The sequence below is a fragment of the Salmo trutta genome, chromosome 20, assembly GCF_901001165.1.
Source record: "Salmo trutta chromosome 20, fSalTru1.1, whole genome shotgun sequence".
In the NCBI taxonomy this organism is placed as follows: Eukaryota; Metazoa; Chordata; class Actinopteri; order Salmoniformes; family Salmonidae; genus Salmo; species Salmo trutta.
Genome location: NC_042976.1, coordinates 20041087 through 20054367, shown reverse-complemented (window position 1 = coordinate 20054367; position 13281 = coordinate 20041087). Strand labels below are relative to the sequence as shown.

At 42.8% G+C, this 13281-nt stretch overlaps 1 protein-coding gene across 3 annotated transcripts in view; it reads left to right on the top strand.

Moving 5' to 3' along the window:
* znf385b (zinc finger protein 385B) overlaps nt 1-12176 on the top strand; it is a 167209-nt gene extending 155033 nt beyond the window's left edge. For all 3 annotated transcript variants that reach the window (XM_029702506.1, XM_029702507.1, XM_029702508.1), the window contains 5 exons: nt 5249-5447; nt 8581-8958; nt 9325-9509; nt 9977-10078; nt 10330-12176. In XM_029702506.1, coding sequence (XP_029558366.1) covers nt 5249-5447; nt 8581-8958; nt 9325-9509; nt 9977-10078; nt 10330-10563 — 1098 coding nt within the window. In that variant the 3' untranslated portion in view covers nt 10564-12176. The remainder of the gene's footprint in view (nt 1-5248; nt 5448-8580; nt 8959-9324; nt 9510-9976; nt 10079-10329) is intronic.
* Nucleotides 12177-13281: the final 1105 nt, after the last annotated feature.

The following is a 13281-nucleotide window of genomic DNA, read 5'->3' as shown; positions in this document are numbered from 1 at the left end:
GATGGGGGGCAATCAGTTCACATATGGTGTCCAGAGCACAGCTGGGGGCAGAGGGTGGTCTATAGCAGGCGGCAACGTTGAGAGACTTGTTTTTAGAGAGATGGATTTTTAAAAGTAGAAGTTCAAATTGTTTGGGTACAGACCTGGATAGTAGGACAGAACTCTGCAGGCTATCTCTGCAGTAGACTGCAACACCGCACCCTTTGGCCATTCTATCTTGTCTGAAAATGTTGTAGTTAGGGATGAAGATTTCAGAGTTTTTGGTGGACTTCCTAAGCCAGGATTCAGACAGGCTAGGACATCCGGGTTGGCAGAGTGTGCTAAAGCAGTGGATAAAACAAACTTAGGGAGAAGGCTTCTAATGTTAACATGCATGAAACCAAGGATATTACAGTTACAGAAGTCATCAAAAGAGAGACTTGACTAGCCTACACAGAGTCCTGACCCCAACCCCATCAAACACCTTTGGGATGAATTGGAACGACGACTGCGAGCCATGCTTAATCGCTTAACATCAATGCCCGACCTCACTAATGCTCTTGTGACTGAATGGCAGCAAGTCCCCACAGCAATGTTCCAGCATCTAGTGGAAAGCTTTCCCAGAAGAGTGGAGGCTGTTATAGCAGCACAGGGGGGACCAAATCCATATTAATACCCATGATTTTGGAATGAGCAGGTGTTCACATGCTTTTGGTCATGTAGTGTATGAGGCTTAAATATTAGTGTTTTAGGGAAGATCTATGCACAGCAAGTTATTTGTCTTTAGGCTATTCTTAGAATATTTTTTGCATTGTAACAATTACATGGCGACTGTTTAATTTAATAGAGGAGAATCCCAGCCTTCCAACGGTGCAGATTTATTTAGGCTCTACAGTGCCGGTGGAAAGGCAACAACGACATGAATGCTTAGTTAGCTATAGTTATAACTAACGAGATAACTGCTGCAAGTTATGTTTTGAATTGGCCTTAATAGTTAGTCTGTTGTCTGTCATTATTTTATACCTTCTGCTGAAATGTCCTGCTCTCTCTCTCGTTGGGCAACGGTCCACTCGCAATGGCACACACCCAGCAAAGACATGCACTGAAGGGTCATTCCTATAATTGCTGATATGTAGATTTTCATTGCCTGGAAGCACACTACATGACCAAAAGTATGTGGACACCTGCTCGTTGAACATCTTATTCCAAAATCATGGGCATTAATATGGACTTGGTCACCCCTGTGCTTCTATAAGTGCCTCCACTCTTCTGGGGAGGCATTCCACTAGATGTTGAAACATTGCTGCGGGGACTTGCTTCCATTCAGCCACCAGAGCATTAGTGAGGTTGTGCACTGATGTTGGGCGATTAGGCCTTGTTCGTGGGTCGGCGTTCCAATTCATCCCAAAGGTGTTCGATGGGGTTGAGGTCAGGGCTCTGTGCTGGTCAGTCAAGTTCCTGCACACCGATCTCGACAAACCATTTCTGTATGAATCTCGCTTTGTGCACGGGGGCATTGTCATGCTGAAACAGAAAAGGGCCTTCCCCAAACTGTTGCCACAAAGTTGGAAGCACAGAATAGTCTCGAATGTCATTATATGCTGTAGTGTTAAGATGTCCCTTCACTGGAACTAAGGGGCCTAGCCCGACCATGAAAAACAGCCCCAGTATCACATTTTAAGGTAAGACCCAGATGCAAACAGTGTCGAAGAAACAAAGTTTAATTCCAAAACGGGGGCAGGCAAACAACAGGTCAAGGCAGGCAGGGGTCAATAATCCAGAGAGGGTGTAACGAGTCCAGAATGGCAGGCAGTCTCAGGGTCAGGGAAGGCAGGGTTCAATAATCCATTACGGTGGGGTAAAGTACAAAATGTCAGGCAGTCTCAGGGCAGGCAGAATGGTCAAAACCAGGAAGGACTAGAAAACAGGAGCAAGAAACAGGCAGGAGCAGGGAAACAAACTCTGGTAGGTTTTATTAACAAAACGAACTGGCAACAGACAGAGAACACAGGTATAAATACACGGGGATAATGGGGAAGATGGCAACACCTGGAGGGGGGTGGAGACAAGCACAAAGACAGGTGAAACATATCAGGGTGTGACACCTATACCATTATTCCTCCTCCACCAAACTTTACAGTTGGCACTCTCCATTGGGGCAGGTTGTGTTCTCCTGGCATCTGCCAAACCCAGATTCGTCCGTCGGACTGCCAGATGGTGAAGCGTGATTCATCACTCTAGAGAACGCATTTCCACTGCTCCAGAGTCCAATGGAGTGTGTGACTGCTCGGCCATGGAAACCCATTTCATGAAGCTCCCAACAAAAACAACAAATGAAATTAAATCAAATTGTATTTGTCACATGCGCCGAATACAACCTTACAGTGAAATGCTTACTTACAAGCCCTTAACCAACAATGCTTTAAGAAGTTAAGAAAAAAAAAAGTGTTAAGTATAAAATAGATAAATAAATAAAAAAGTAACATAATTAAACAGCAACAGTAAAATAACAAGTGAGGCTATATACAGGGGTACCGTACAGAGTCAATGTGCGGCGGCACCGGTTAGTTGAGGTAATTGAGGTTATATGTACATGTAGGTAGAGTTAAAGTGACTATGCATAGATTATAAACAGAGAGTAGCAGCAGCGTTAAAGAGGGTCTGGGTATCCCTTTGATTAGCTGTTCAGGAGTCTTATGGCTTGGGGGTAGAAGTTGTTAAGAAGCCTTTTGGACCTCGACTTGGCGCTCCGGTACCGCTTGCCGTGCGGTAGCAGAGAGAACAGTCTATGACTAGGGTGGCTGGAGTCTTAGCCAATTTGTAGGGCCTTCCTCTGACACTGCCTGATACTGTAGAATCAGGAAGGCGTTTACAATATTACTGCATGTAATAATACTTTTTTTAATGTGTCCTCACTTCTGCTACTCTAATCAGGAATTAATGAATTGACAACTACACCTACTGTAAGTAACATAAAGGTTTACTTGTTCACTGCATCTGCAGTAACTTGGCCTTTTTCTTCAGTGTTCTCTCTTCTATCAGGAAAGCAAATCTCTAGACAATTTAAGATCTTAATTATCTTCAGACACCTTTTCCATTCGAACAGTGTGTACACACAGTGGGTGTTTCTCAAAATGCGTACTACTGTGCTCTGAGCATGCAAATTGGAGCACACAAGAGTCAGAGTATGATGGCTCATGTCAAACCAGATGCATAAAACTCTTTGCATTCCAGCGGAAGTCAGGCTGTGGTGCGTTTTGTGTACCGCATGCGTTCAATATCGGGGCTCCCGAGGGGCACAGCGGTCTAAAGCACTGCATCTCAGTTGGAAAAATGTATTGTGTGATACACAAAGTAGATGTCCTAACCGACTTGCCAAAACTATAGTTTGTTAACAAGAAATTTGTGGAGTGGTTGAAAAACAACTTTTAATGACTCCAACCTAAGTGTATGTAAATTTCCGACTTCAACGGTAGCTAGCAGATAATTATGAAGTTAAACTTTTTCTTTGTGTATATCTTGTTTTGTTTATATTGCCATTGTCTTGGCAGGAAGAAGGTTCAGTGAATGGGGAGGTGCAGCGTGAGGTTATACCGTAGGGAAAGTGCGAGTGCTTCTCAGTTGTAATGTTTCATCTGTTCTCCACACTCTCGTCCTCACAAGAACGTACTCTAGAGAACATCCTCAGTGAATGCACTCAGAGCATGAGTGTGGAGCACGGTAGTATGCATATTGAGAAACACCCAGTGTCTCATTTAATCTATGACAGAGAAAACATTCTTGATTTTCCATTTCCTCTCTTGTTTCTTCTGACTGGTTGTCTCATGGCAATATGGGTGAGTCATATTGTCTGTATTCCAAACGGCATCCTATTTCCTATTAAGGGCACAATTTTTTTACCAGGGCACATAGTGCTCTAGTCAAAAGTAATGCACTATATAAGGAATAGTAAGGAATATATAAGGAATAAGGAATATATAAGGAATTTGCATTTGGGATGCAAACCTTGAGTCACAGATATAATCTCATGTCACTAGTGACTCGTGTCCTCAGATCAGTGACCTTTTCTAAAGATTTCTCACTCCAGGGTTGGAGGTTCTGAGTTTCCATGGATACCTAGGTGTTTTCTGTAAATGTTATTGTCACGACTTCTACCGAAGTCGATGCCCCTCCTTGTTCGGGTGGTGCTCGGCGGTCGACGTCGCTGGACTTCTAGCCATCATTGATCAGTTTTTCATTTTCCATTGGTTTTGTCTTGTCTTCCTACACACCTGGTTTCAATTACATTCATTACATGTTGTGTATTTAACCCTCTGTTTCCCCTCATGTCCTTGTCAGTGATTGTTTGTATGTTATGTACCCGTGTATTTTGTATCGGTGTGCGACGGGTTATTTTTACCCATGTTATTTTTGTACGTTGGTTTTGGAGTTCGTTTTTTGTTAATAAAACTACTCCAGTTTAACCGAGTTGGTTTCTCCTGCGCCTGACTTCCCTGCCACCTACACACACGACTATGACAGTTATAGCCACAGGGATATCTTCACTTCACTTTGCTCCTCAATTAATGTACCTTTCCATAACAGCATAGTTTTGAAAGATATGTGTGTGATGAAGAGGACCACAAACCTTTAAAAGTAAAAGAGACAGGAATGTTCCACCTCAGAGAAGAGGACCGTGGTTCAATATGAATTACTTCTAATGATTGTATGTGCAAGGACAGGATGTGAGAAACAAGATTGGTAAAATATAGCTATTAACCTATTGCGACTCAATGCACCAGACCACATTGAGGTGAGGTGATATCCCATTCCACTCCACTCCTAAATCTAAATCAACATAAAGATTCGCTGAGTGTGTTGTCATTTTCGCCATATATCCAGGATATAGAGTGTACAATCAAACCAATTTAAAACTCTCAGTCTCCAAAATGCTCTTTGCTCACTCACTCACTGGAATCCATTTCTTGTTCATTTTTCTGATCATGTATTATTTTGTCTAAAGCTCTCTCTCTTGCTCTCTCTCACACACACACCCTACTTCTTCCCATTGGCCATATGAAAATCCTAACATTCTGATCCGCCCTAACATCCTGATCCAATCAAACATCTCTCTAATTTTCCCTCTGATTGAGCCTATCTATTGAAAGCTGTGATTGAAGTGTGTGTGTATTTTTGTCCTATGTGATGCGATGTGATTGCAGTCCATGACTAAGACCTGTTGTGTGAGAAACGAGCCTGATTGCATGGTTCATTTGTTCTCCCTCTGCAGAGCCAAGCCGAGGCGCACTACAAAGGCAGTAAACATGCCAAGAAGCTCAAAGCACAGGAGAACACCAAGAATAAGTCGCCTAAGAGTTCCCTTCCTCCTCCTCCACTTCCTCCTCCCCTGGACAGTGCAAAGACAATCACCACCACAACCTCCACCACCTTGACCAGCACTGTCACGGGCAGCGACTCTGACCAACCAGGTATGTGGAAACTTTAGCTCTTGTGTGTCATCCATTCCTCTCCATGCTCTAGCCTTGAGTGTTATCTTGTGTCATTGCATGCTTTGTGCAGTGTGTGTGTGTGTGTGTGTGTGTGTGTGTGTGTGTGTGTGTGTGTGGATGTGGATGTGCATGCACGCTTGTGCATGCGTGTACTGTATGTGTCTTTGGAATAAGCGTTTTTCTCATTAAATTAAGTCTGACAAATGCCTTAACCAATTGAATCTCATTAACAGGCATTAGTGTGACAAGTGCCATGCTCATTGCCATGCATTTCAAGCAGTTTTGCTCACTGGGATAAAGTAGTTAAACCACATACATTTTTAGATTTTTGTTCATTGAATAATTCTAAGTTTCTTTATGGGAGTAGCTTAAAGGGGACAGACGATAATATCTAATGACTCATGTATAGATGAATACAGTCGGAATAGACCACATGCATGTGTTACCAACCAAGGCAGAAGAGAAAGCTTCAAATCTAAACCAATGTGTTGTAAAATGTACATTTGCACTAATTTCTGTTGGATCTTGATATTTTTTTAAGTCACACTGTCTGGCCTATTAGGAGCTATTTAGTATTTTATTAGGATCTCCATTAGCTTTTGCCAAGGCAGCATCTACTCTTCCTGGGGTCCAAACTGCAGGTAAGAGGGTTTCATAAACTGCATCCCAAATGGAACCCTATTCCCTCTATAGTGCACTACTATTGAGCAGGGCCCATATGACCCTGTTCAAAAGTAGTTGGATAGGGTACCACTTGGACCACAAACAGAAAGTCACTGCTCATCCCTATTCAGAGATTAGGTTCAAGTTCTGTAATGATCCAGAGCCAGCGATACTACTCCTTAGTATTCTGTGTTGTGTCCCAAATAGCACCCTATTCCCCATTTAGTGCACTACTTATGACAAGAGCTCTATGTAGTGCACTATATAGGGAATAGGGTGCCATGTGGGACACATCCTGTGTCTTTTCACAGAGTCACATCCAATGACTGTTAGTCGGAGTCACAGACTGCCTAGCTGGATGTTTGTGATTTTTCAGCCATTCCTGAACCTGTGACCAGAAACAAACTGCATACTATAGGCAGGACCAAAACAAGAGATCTAATGATTCTGTCTCTTCCCAGCAAAATCAGCAGAGCTGGGATTGTTGTATCCCCCATATACATAACATTCTATTGATTGCAAGAATGTTGTATAATAATTTAAATTGAAAATAACGTTTTGAATCAGGTGTTGTTTTGTGTATCAGTTCATTTTTTTATTTTTTATTTTTTAATTTCACCAGGTAGGCTAGTTGAGAACAAGTTCTCATTTACAACTGCGACCTGGCCAAGATAAAGCAAAGCAGTGTGACACAGACAACACAGAGTTACACATGGAATAACATGGAATAAACAAGCCAATAACACATTAAACAAGTCAGTGACACAGTATAAAAAAATAAAGTCTATATACAGTGTGTGCAAAAGGCATGAGGTAGGCAATAAATAGGCCATAGTAGTGAAGAATTAGAATTTAGCAGATTAACACTGGAGTGATAAATGAGCAGATGATGATGTGCAAGTAGAGATACTGGTGTGCAAAAGAGCAGAAAAGTAAATAAAAACAATATGGGGATGAGGTAGGTAGATTGGGTGGACTATTTACAGATGGACTATGTACAGCTGCAGCGATCATAAACCATGTGCCATGGAATCGGCACATCGAAAATCTCTTCCCAACTATTTTGCAACTTGTATGGCGCAGCTGTCAAATTTTTGGTCCTTAAATGGTACTGGTATACTTTTATTCATTCATTTTTTACCAATTTTGGTGTTTAATGAATGAATGTGTTGCTTTGGGATGCTAATATAATTCATCCTTGCTAGCTACTTGTCACGTCCGTCGTAAGAAGGAGACCAAGGTGCAGCGTGGTAGGCGAACATTTTTTCTTTATTAAAAATGAACACCGTCAAAACAACAAAAACAATAAAGCACAAATGAAACGTGAAGTAAATGGCGTGCTCACAGGCAACTAACCAAAAAACAAGATCCCACAAAAACCAAGTGGGAAAAGGCTGCCTAAATATGATCCCCAATCAGAGACAACGAAAGACAGCTGCCTCTGATTGGGAACCATATCAAGGCCAACATAGAAAATCAAATATAGATATACATAATCTAGAATGCCCACCCAAATCACACCCTGACCTAACCAAATAGAGAAAAAAAGGGCTCTCTACGGTCAAGGCGTGGCACTACTGCTCTATTGACCCGGTTGGTGTATATACACATTGCCACCCAAATGTATTTAATAACCTTATCTTAGGAAATGTTATGTTAACTTTACAAACTGTCTTCAAAGACTACATAGAAGAGTTTTAGTGAAAATTAGAGTTAATGAAGCAAGGTTTAATGAAGACTTTCAAAGGCTAGTTTAGACCAAATATAGACCAATGTAGTGACGTGTAGCTTGTAGATGTCATAGTGCCAGCTGGTGTAGTCAGTGTAAAGAGAGCACTATTCTCTGAAGAGAATACTACACAACTTTCTGAGAGGATCACAAATGCAAAATGACATTCGTGGAAAAAGCTACAGTGCGAAACTAATGCAGGGCGTTGGAGCATGGGTTTGGAGGGTGGTGTGGTGTGTGGGAAGGGGTGGAAGGGATGGAGGGATGGTGTGGGACTGTGGGTGTGAGCGTGAGTTCAGGCGCCTTGCCTTGTGGCAATGTCCTCCATGGTGTTCTGGTACAGTACATGGTTCTGAGTGGGTGGAGGGACAGGGCCTCTCAATGTCACAGTAGAGGGGACAAGAATTTGACAACTTGGCTCTGTAACATTGACAGAGGGCCACATTGAAGCACACACATATGCACGCACACAGACACACACACACACACAAAGAGAGAGAGATAAAGATACAGAAAAGACCACTGGTCAGTAGCTCGGTCCTGCTACTCAGCTGATCCCCCAGGGATCAAACTCTTACGCAACACACCAAAATGAAAATATAAGGGAATGTGTCACCAAAAGTTGTAATATTGTTAACGCTCCCAGACTAACTATCAGATGTTGTGTCTCTCTCTCTTTCCCTCTCCCTCTCTCCCTCCCTCTTTCTTTCTTGATCTCAGAACAAATCGCAGTGCCTCCTAGCACGGCAGATAAAACCTTGGCTTCTCCAAATGCTTTCGTCCCCATCATCTCCACCTCCTCCTCCCTGGCAGCTTTAACAGCCATGGCCATCCCCAGTCCCTGTAATCCCGTCCTATGTGATCCCACGCCTGCCAGCCCCCCATCAGCAACACAAGTACAACTACAGCGGCCTGTTATGAAGAGCAGTGGCAGCATCAGCACCAAGCCTGGGCTCACGGCCCCCACCACTGCCGCTGCTACAGCAACTCAGCCCACGCCAGAGTCAGAGGAGGAGGAAAAAGCCAAAAAGCTCCTGTACTGTTCGCTGTGCAAAGTGGCCGTCAACTCTTTGTCGCAGCTGGAGGCCCACAACACAGGTTTGTTCCAGCATCTGTTGCTGTTTGCTCAACCGCCGTGTTAGCGTTGGTGTTACTCCTCCCGAGGTGTGTGTGTTGGGTGGGGGGAGGGGGGCTTGCACACGGGCTCAATATGTCAGATGTTTGTTAGCTAACATTGACACGTATGGCTGTTATGTAGTTATAGTGAGGTCAGACGTAATACCCAGGTCAGAGAAACACTGTTGGATCTCAAGCTGACCAACGAACATTTTGGATGGGAAAACAAAATCTGTTCTACTTTTAAACCAAACAATTGAAATAGTGTTATTTTTATGTTTTATTTATGGTATTTTCCATGTGCAATATATTTAATTATGTTTTTGCCCTTTCTTCTGTCCCCTGAAGGTTCGAAACACAAAACTATGCTTGAGGCGAGGAACGGCGCAGGCCCAATTAAGGCCTATCCCAGACCGGGCTCAAAGCTCAAAGTCCAGGCCACCACCGTGTTGAAAGGCTCCGGACTGCAGAACAAGACGTTCTATTGTGAGATCTGTGACGTCCACGTCAACTCAGAAATACAGCTCAAACAGGTACACCATAGTATCTCGTGACAGGCCTTTCAAGACCCTTGGGTTTTTGCTTCTCTTTAATTTTCTTGTGCATAAATTAATTAATAAATCTTAGCTGATCAGCAGCCAGCGCGCATGCAAGATTTGTGAGATTTCTTGGTGCCGATATTAGGTCAATCACAATACAGTATAGTCAGAGGGGGAACTGGGGAAAACACATTCTGGGAAATGACTTATTTAAAATCCTTGAATTCACCTCTAAATATGTTTTTTACATGTCAAATTGATTTAACTTTGGGAACTCAAGTATGCCGGGCTTGTTGTCTTGTTACAGCTTGAAGGGACCTTACAGGCTTTTTATAATTGGCTCACCAAAATGTGTGTCCCAAATGCCACCCTATACCCTTTATAGTGCACTACCTTTGACCAGGGCCCATAAGGATTCGCACACAGTAACGTCACTGACGTTTTTTGTTGTATTTTGTCAGCACATCTCCAGCAGAAGGCACAAGGACAGAGTGGCTGGGAAACCGATGAAACCTAAATACAGCCCTTACAACAAACAACAACGCAGCTCCACTGTCCTAGCCGTATGTATCATATATGTTTCTAATCAAAGCCCCCAAGAAAAGTTGATTTGACATCAGGGATTAATTGTTAATACATTTTTGGGCAGTTTCTTAAAAAAGCATTTAGGAATATTGATGCATCAGTGGGCTTAAAGACTGGCCTTTATGCTCATTGAAAATAATGGCTTGTTGTTTTTGTAGCTAATTGCATTATCAATAGATTTGCTTTCTCATTTAACTCCTCTCCTCTCCTATCCTCTTCTCTCCTTCAGGCAAAGCTGGCTCTTCAGAAGGACCTGGTGAAGCCTATCTCCCCTGCTGCTTTCCTCTCCAACCCCTTCTGCCCCACCACTGTCCCCTCCATCGCCCTGCACCCGCGGCCCAACTCTTCTATCTTTCAGACTGCTGGCCTCCCAGGCTCCATGGGCTCCATGGGCGCCTTCCTCCGGGCTGCTCCAGGGCCCATCCGGCCCACCACCGGCTCTATACTCTTCGCCCCATACTGATTCCTGGGTCGTGACACCAGGGTTGTGTTCAGTAGGCAGAGAATGAAAGAAAATGGCAGAAACTGAGTGAATCAGGGTGGTACGATCTGAGCTTGTCCACTAATTAATGCTTGTTTTTGTCTCCCGTTTTCCCTACGGTGTGCCCTAATGGACATAACCCTGTGTATCGGTATGAGCCAGGGAGCCAGAGGTACAGTAACACAAAGGGGAAAATGACATGAGTAGACAAACAGGTCTCCTCTGACCACGTGGAACAGTGAGTGGATGACGTCCTACTACAGACAGTACCTCCCCGGTGCACTGTACTGAGAGGACTACTGCACTGCGAAGCTTGAACGAACAACAGTGTATTTATTTGATTGAACTTGCCTGTCTGCGTGCGTTGCCCTGAAGCATGAAGTACAGAGGTATAGTGGGCTCACTAAGACCACTGAGGGTCTAAGTATTGGATTCTTGTGGAATAATAAAGAGCATCAAACAGCTTCCTGAATGACTTGAAATACCATAGTCTTCCTATTTGATTAAATTAATGGACAGCTCTAGCTACATGCATATGACAGTGTTCATCATAACAGCCCCCAGACAGAAGCACAGTCATACCTGATTCACACTATAGGGCCAACCTGAACCGCACTGGGCTGGCTTGGGTATTTTCTTCTCACATTGTCCTTTCCAGTACGGTTTAAGCAACTACGGTGGATGTGCAACCAGGTCAGAGCAGTTCAGCATGGCTCTGCTTGGTCTAGACCAGTAGTGTGAAAAACGGTATCAGTGCACTTTTCCAGTTGTTGCTTGATGTCATGAGTCATGGACTGTACGTTAATACAGTAATTCAGTTTTGGCCTCTGTTCTGTCCTGGATTGTGTAAGGCAAAAAGCTGAATCTCTGTTATGATCGTCAAATAGTCTGGCTTCAACTTACAGTAGATATTCATAGTAATTCTTTAGTAACAGTGTTCTCAGTTCCTCCACTTTAGAGAGAGAAACCATTCTCTTGGTTTTTCATTAAGAGCCAAATGTTAACTTGAGATGGATTCATGTCAATGGGAGACGTCAAGTCTGTTCAAGAAAATGTTAGTTAAAGCTCAAACACACCGGTAGGATTGTCAAACGTTTGCCTGCCGACAGTACTTAGCACCTCGGAACAGAGTGTCGGCAGTGAATATCTTTAGTGTTCACACAGCAAAGACCTTGAAGTCGTCAGCCACTCAGCCTTGTTAAAATACTCCAAACCAGAAGGTGGCAGTAGCAATGTTTGGCAATGCATGTCCGTGTGCGTTGCTTATGGTCTAGATTCCAATGTTAGCTGCAGTGCTAATGTTGCTATTTTGTAGAAAGCCCTTGTTGATACTAGCCAGATGGCCACAGCTAGATAACGAAAAAAACATTTCATTTACTCACCATAATCACATACTGTAGGGTGTCCAATCAAAACTCATCTTTTGACCAATGGGTAAAATAATATGTTAATTATTTATACAATCCTCAACAACAACAAAAATGGTCTAAACCTCATGTCTCTATCATAAGCTGTTCAAAACTTATTGGAGATTGTATCCTTGTAGGATGGTTAAAATTAGGCTGACTAAATCAATGGAGGCCAGAGAAAAAAAATAGGTAAAAAATCTGGAAAATAGCATTGCATCATCTAGGCTGGATGCTGTGCGAGAATTAAGGCTACCTGACAGGCTTACCATTGAACTCGTCATCTTTCTTTTAAAATCCAGAGAACATAATACAATATAGAGGTAAGATAGATATCAATTTTGAAACATGACAAGTAGTATTTTCATATTTTAGTATTTACTGTTCATATAAATGCAAAGTTCCTATTCTTTTTCCAAGACTTCTCACATCAACAAGCGTATCTCTGTGACATGTCAACAGAGCACTGAGTGTACTGCAAGCTCTTTATTTTCAAAGCCTTTTACATTTAATTCAGCATTTGGAAGACGACCACAAATACACTTTAAAATTCAAAAGTTTCGGCAGAGCTCAGTGCTTATTAACGGATGTATTAGGTTAAGAAATCTGACTTTTTGGATACAATGTTAATGATACAGTATATTTGAAAAAGACCCCACTGAATGATTCAGAACATGAAGAATCATATTTGTCTTGATAAAATGTATTTTATAACATAAGGAAGTGAAACGTCATCACCAAAGTGCAATTTGCCCAAAGTGGGTGGACACCCTACATACAGCCAGTGCCAGCCCATAGCCAAAAGTTTAGCTAGCTAGCTAACGTTAGCATAGCTAGCACACTAGCTAAGGACACTGCACTAACTCCGTAGCTAACACAGGCAGCTGTTTCATGGGAACTAGATAATTCATTGTGATTTAATTATAATGCTGTAACGATGTACGCTGAGAGTCGGGAAGCCAGTTCAGGCAGTGAATACATTTAATAAATAAACGAACAAAACAAGAAACACTAACAGTGCACCGACATGAAACAGATACAGAAACAACAATGCCTGGGGAAGGAACCAAAGGGATTAACATAAATAGGGCAGGTAATCAAGGAGGTGATGGAGTCCAGGTGAGTGTCAATAAGCGCTGGTGCACGTGACTATGGTGACAGGTGTGCGTAATACTCAGCAGTCTGGTGACCTAGAGGCCAGAGAGGGAGTATACGTGTCAAATGTCAATACTAGATACAGTGGTTAGCTAGCTTGGAGGAATTATTTAGTGTTGTATGCATTGTGTCTGTACAC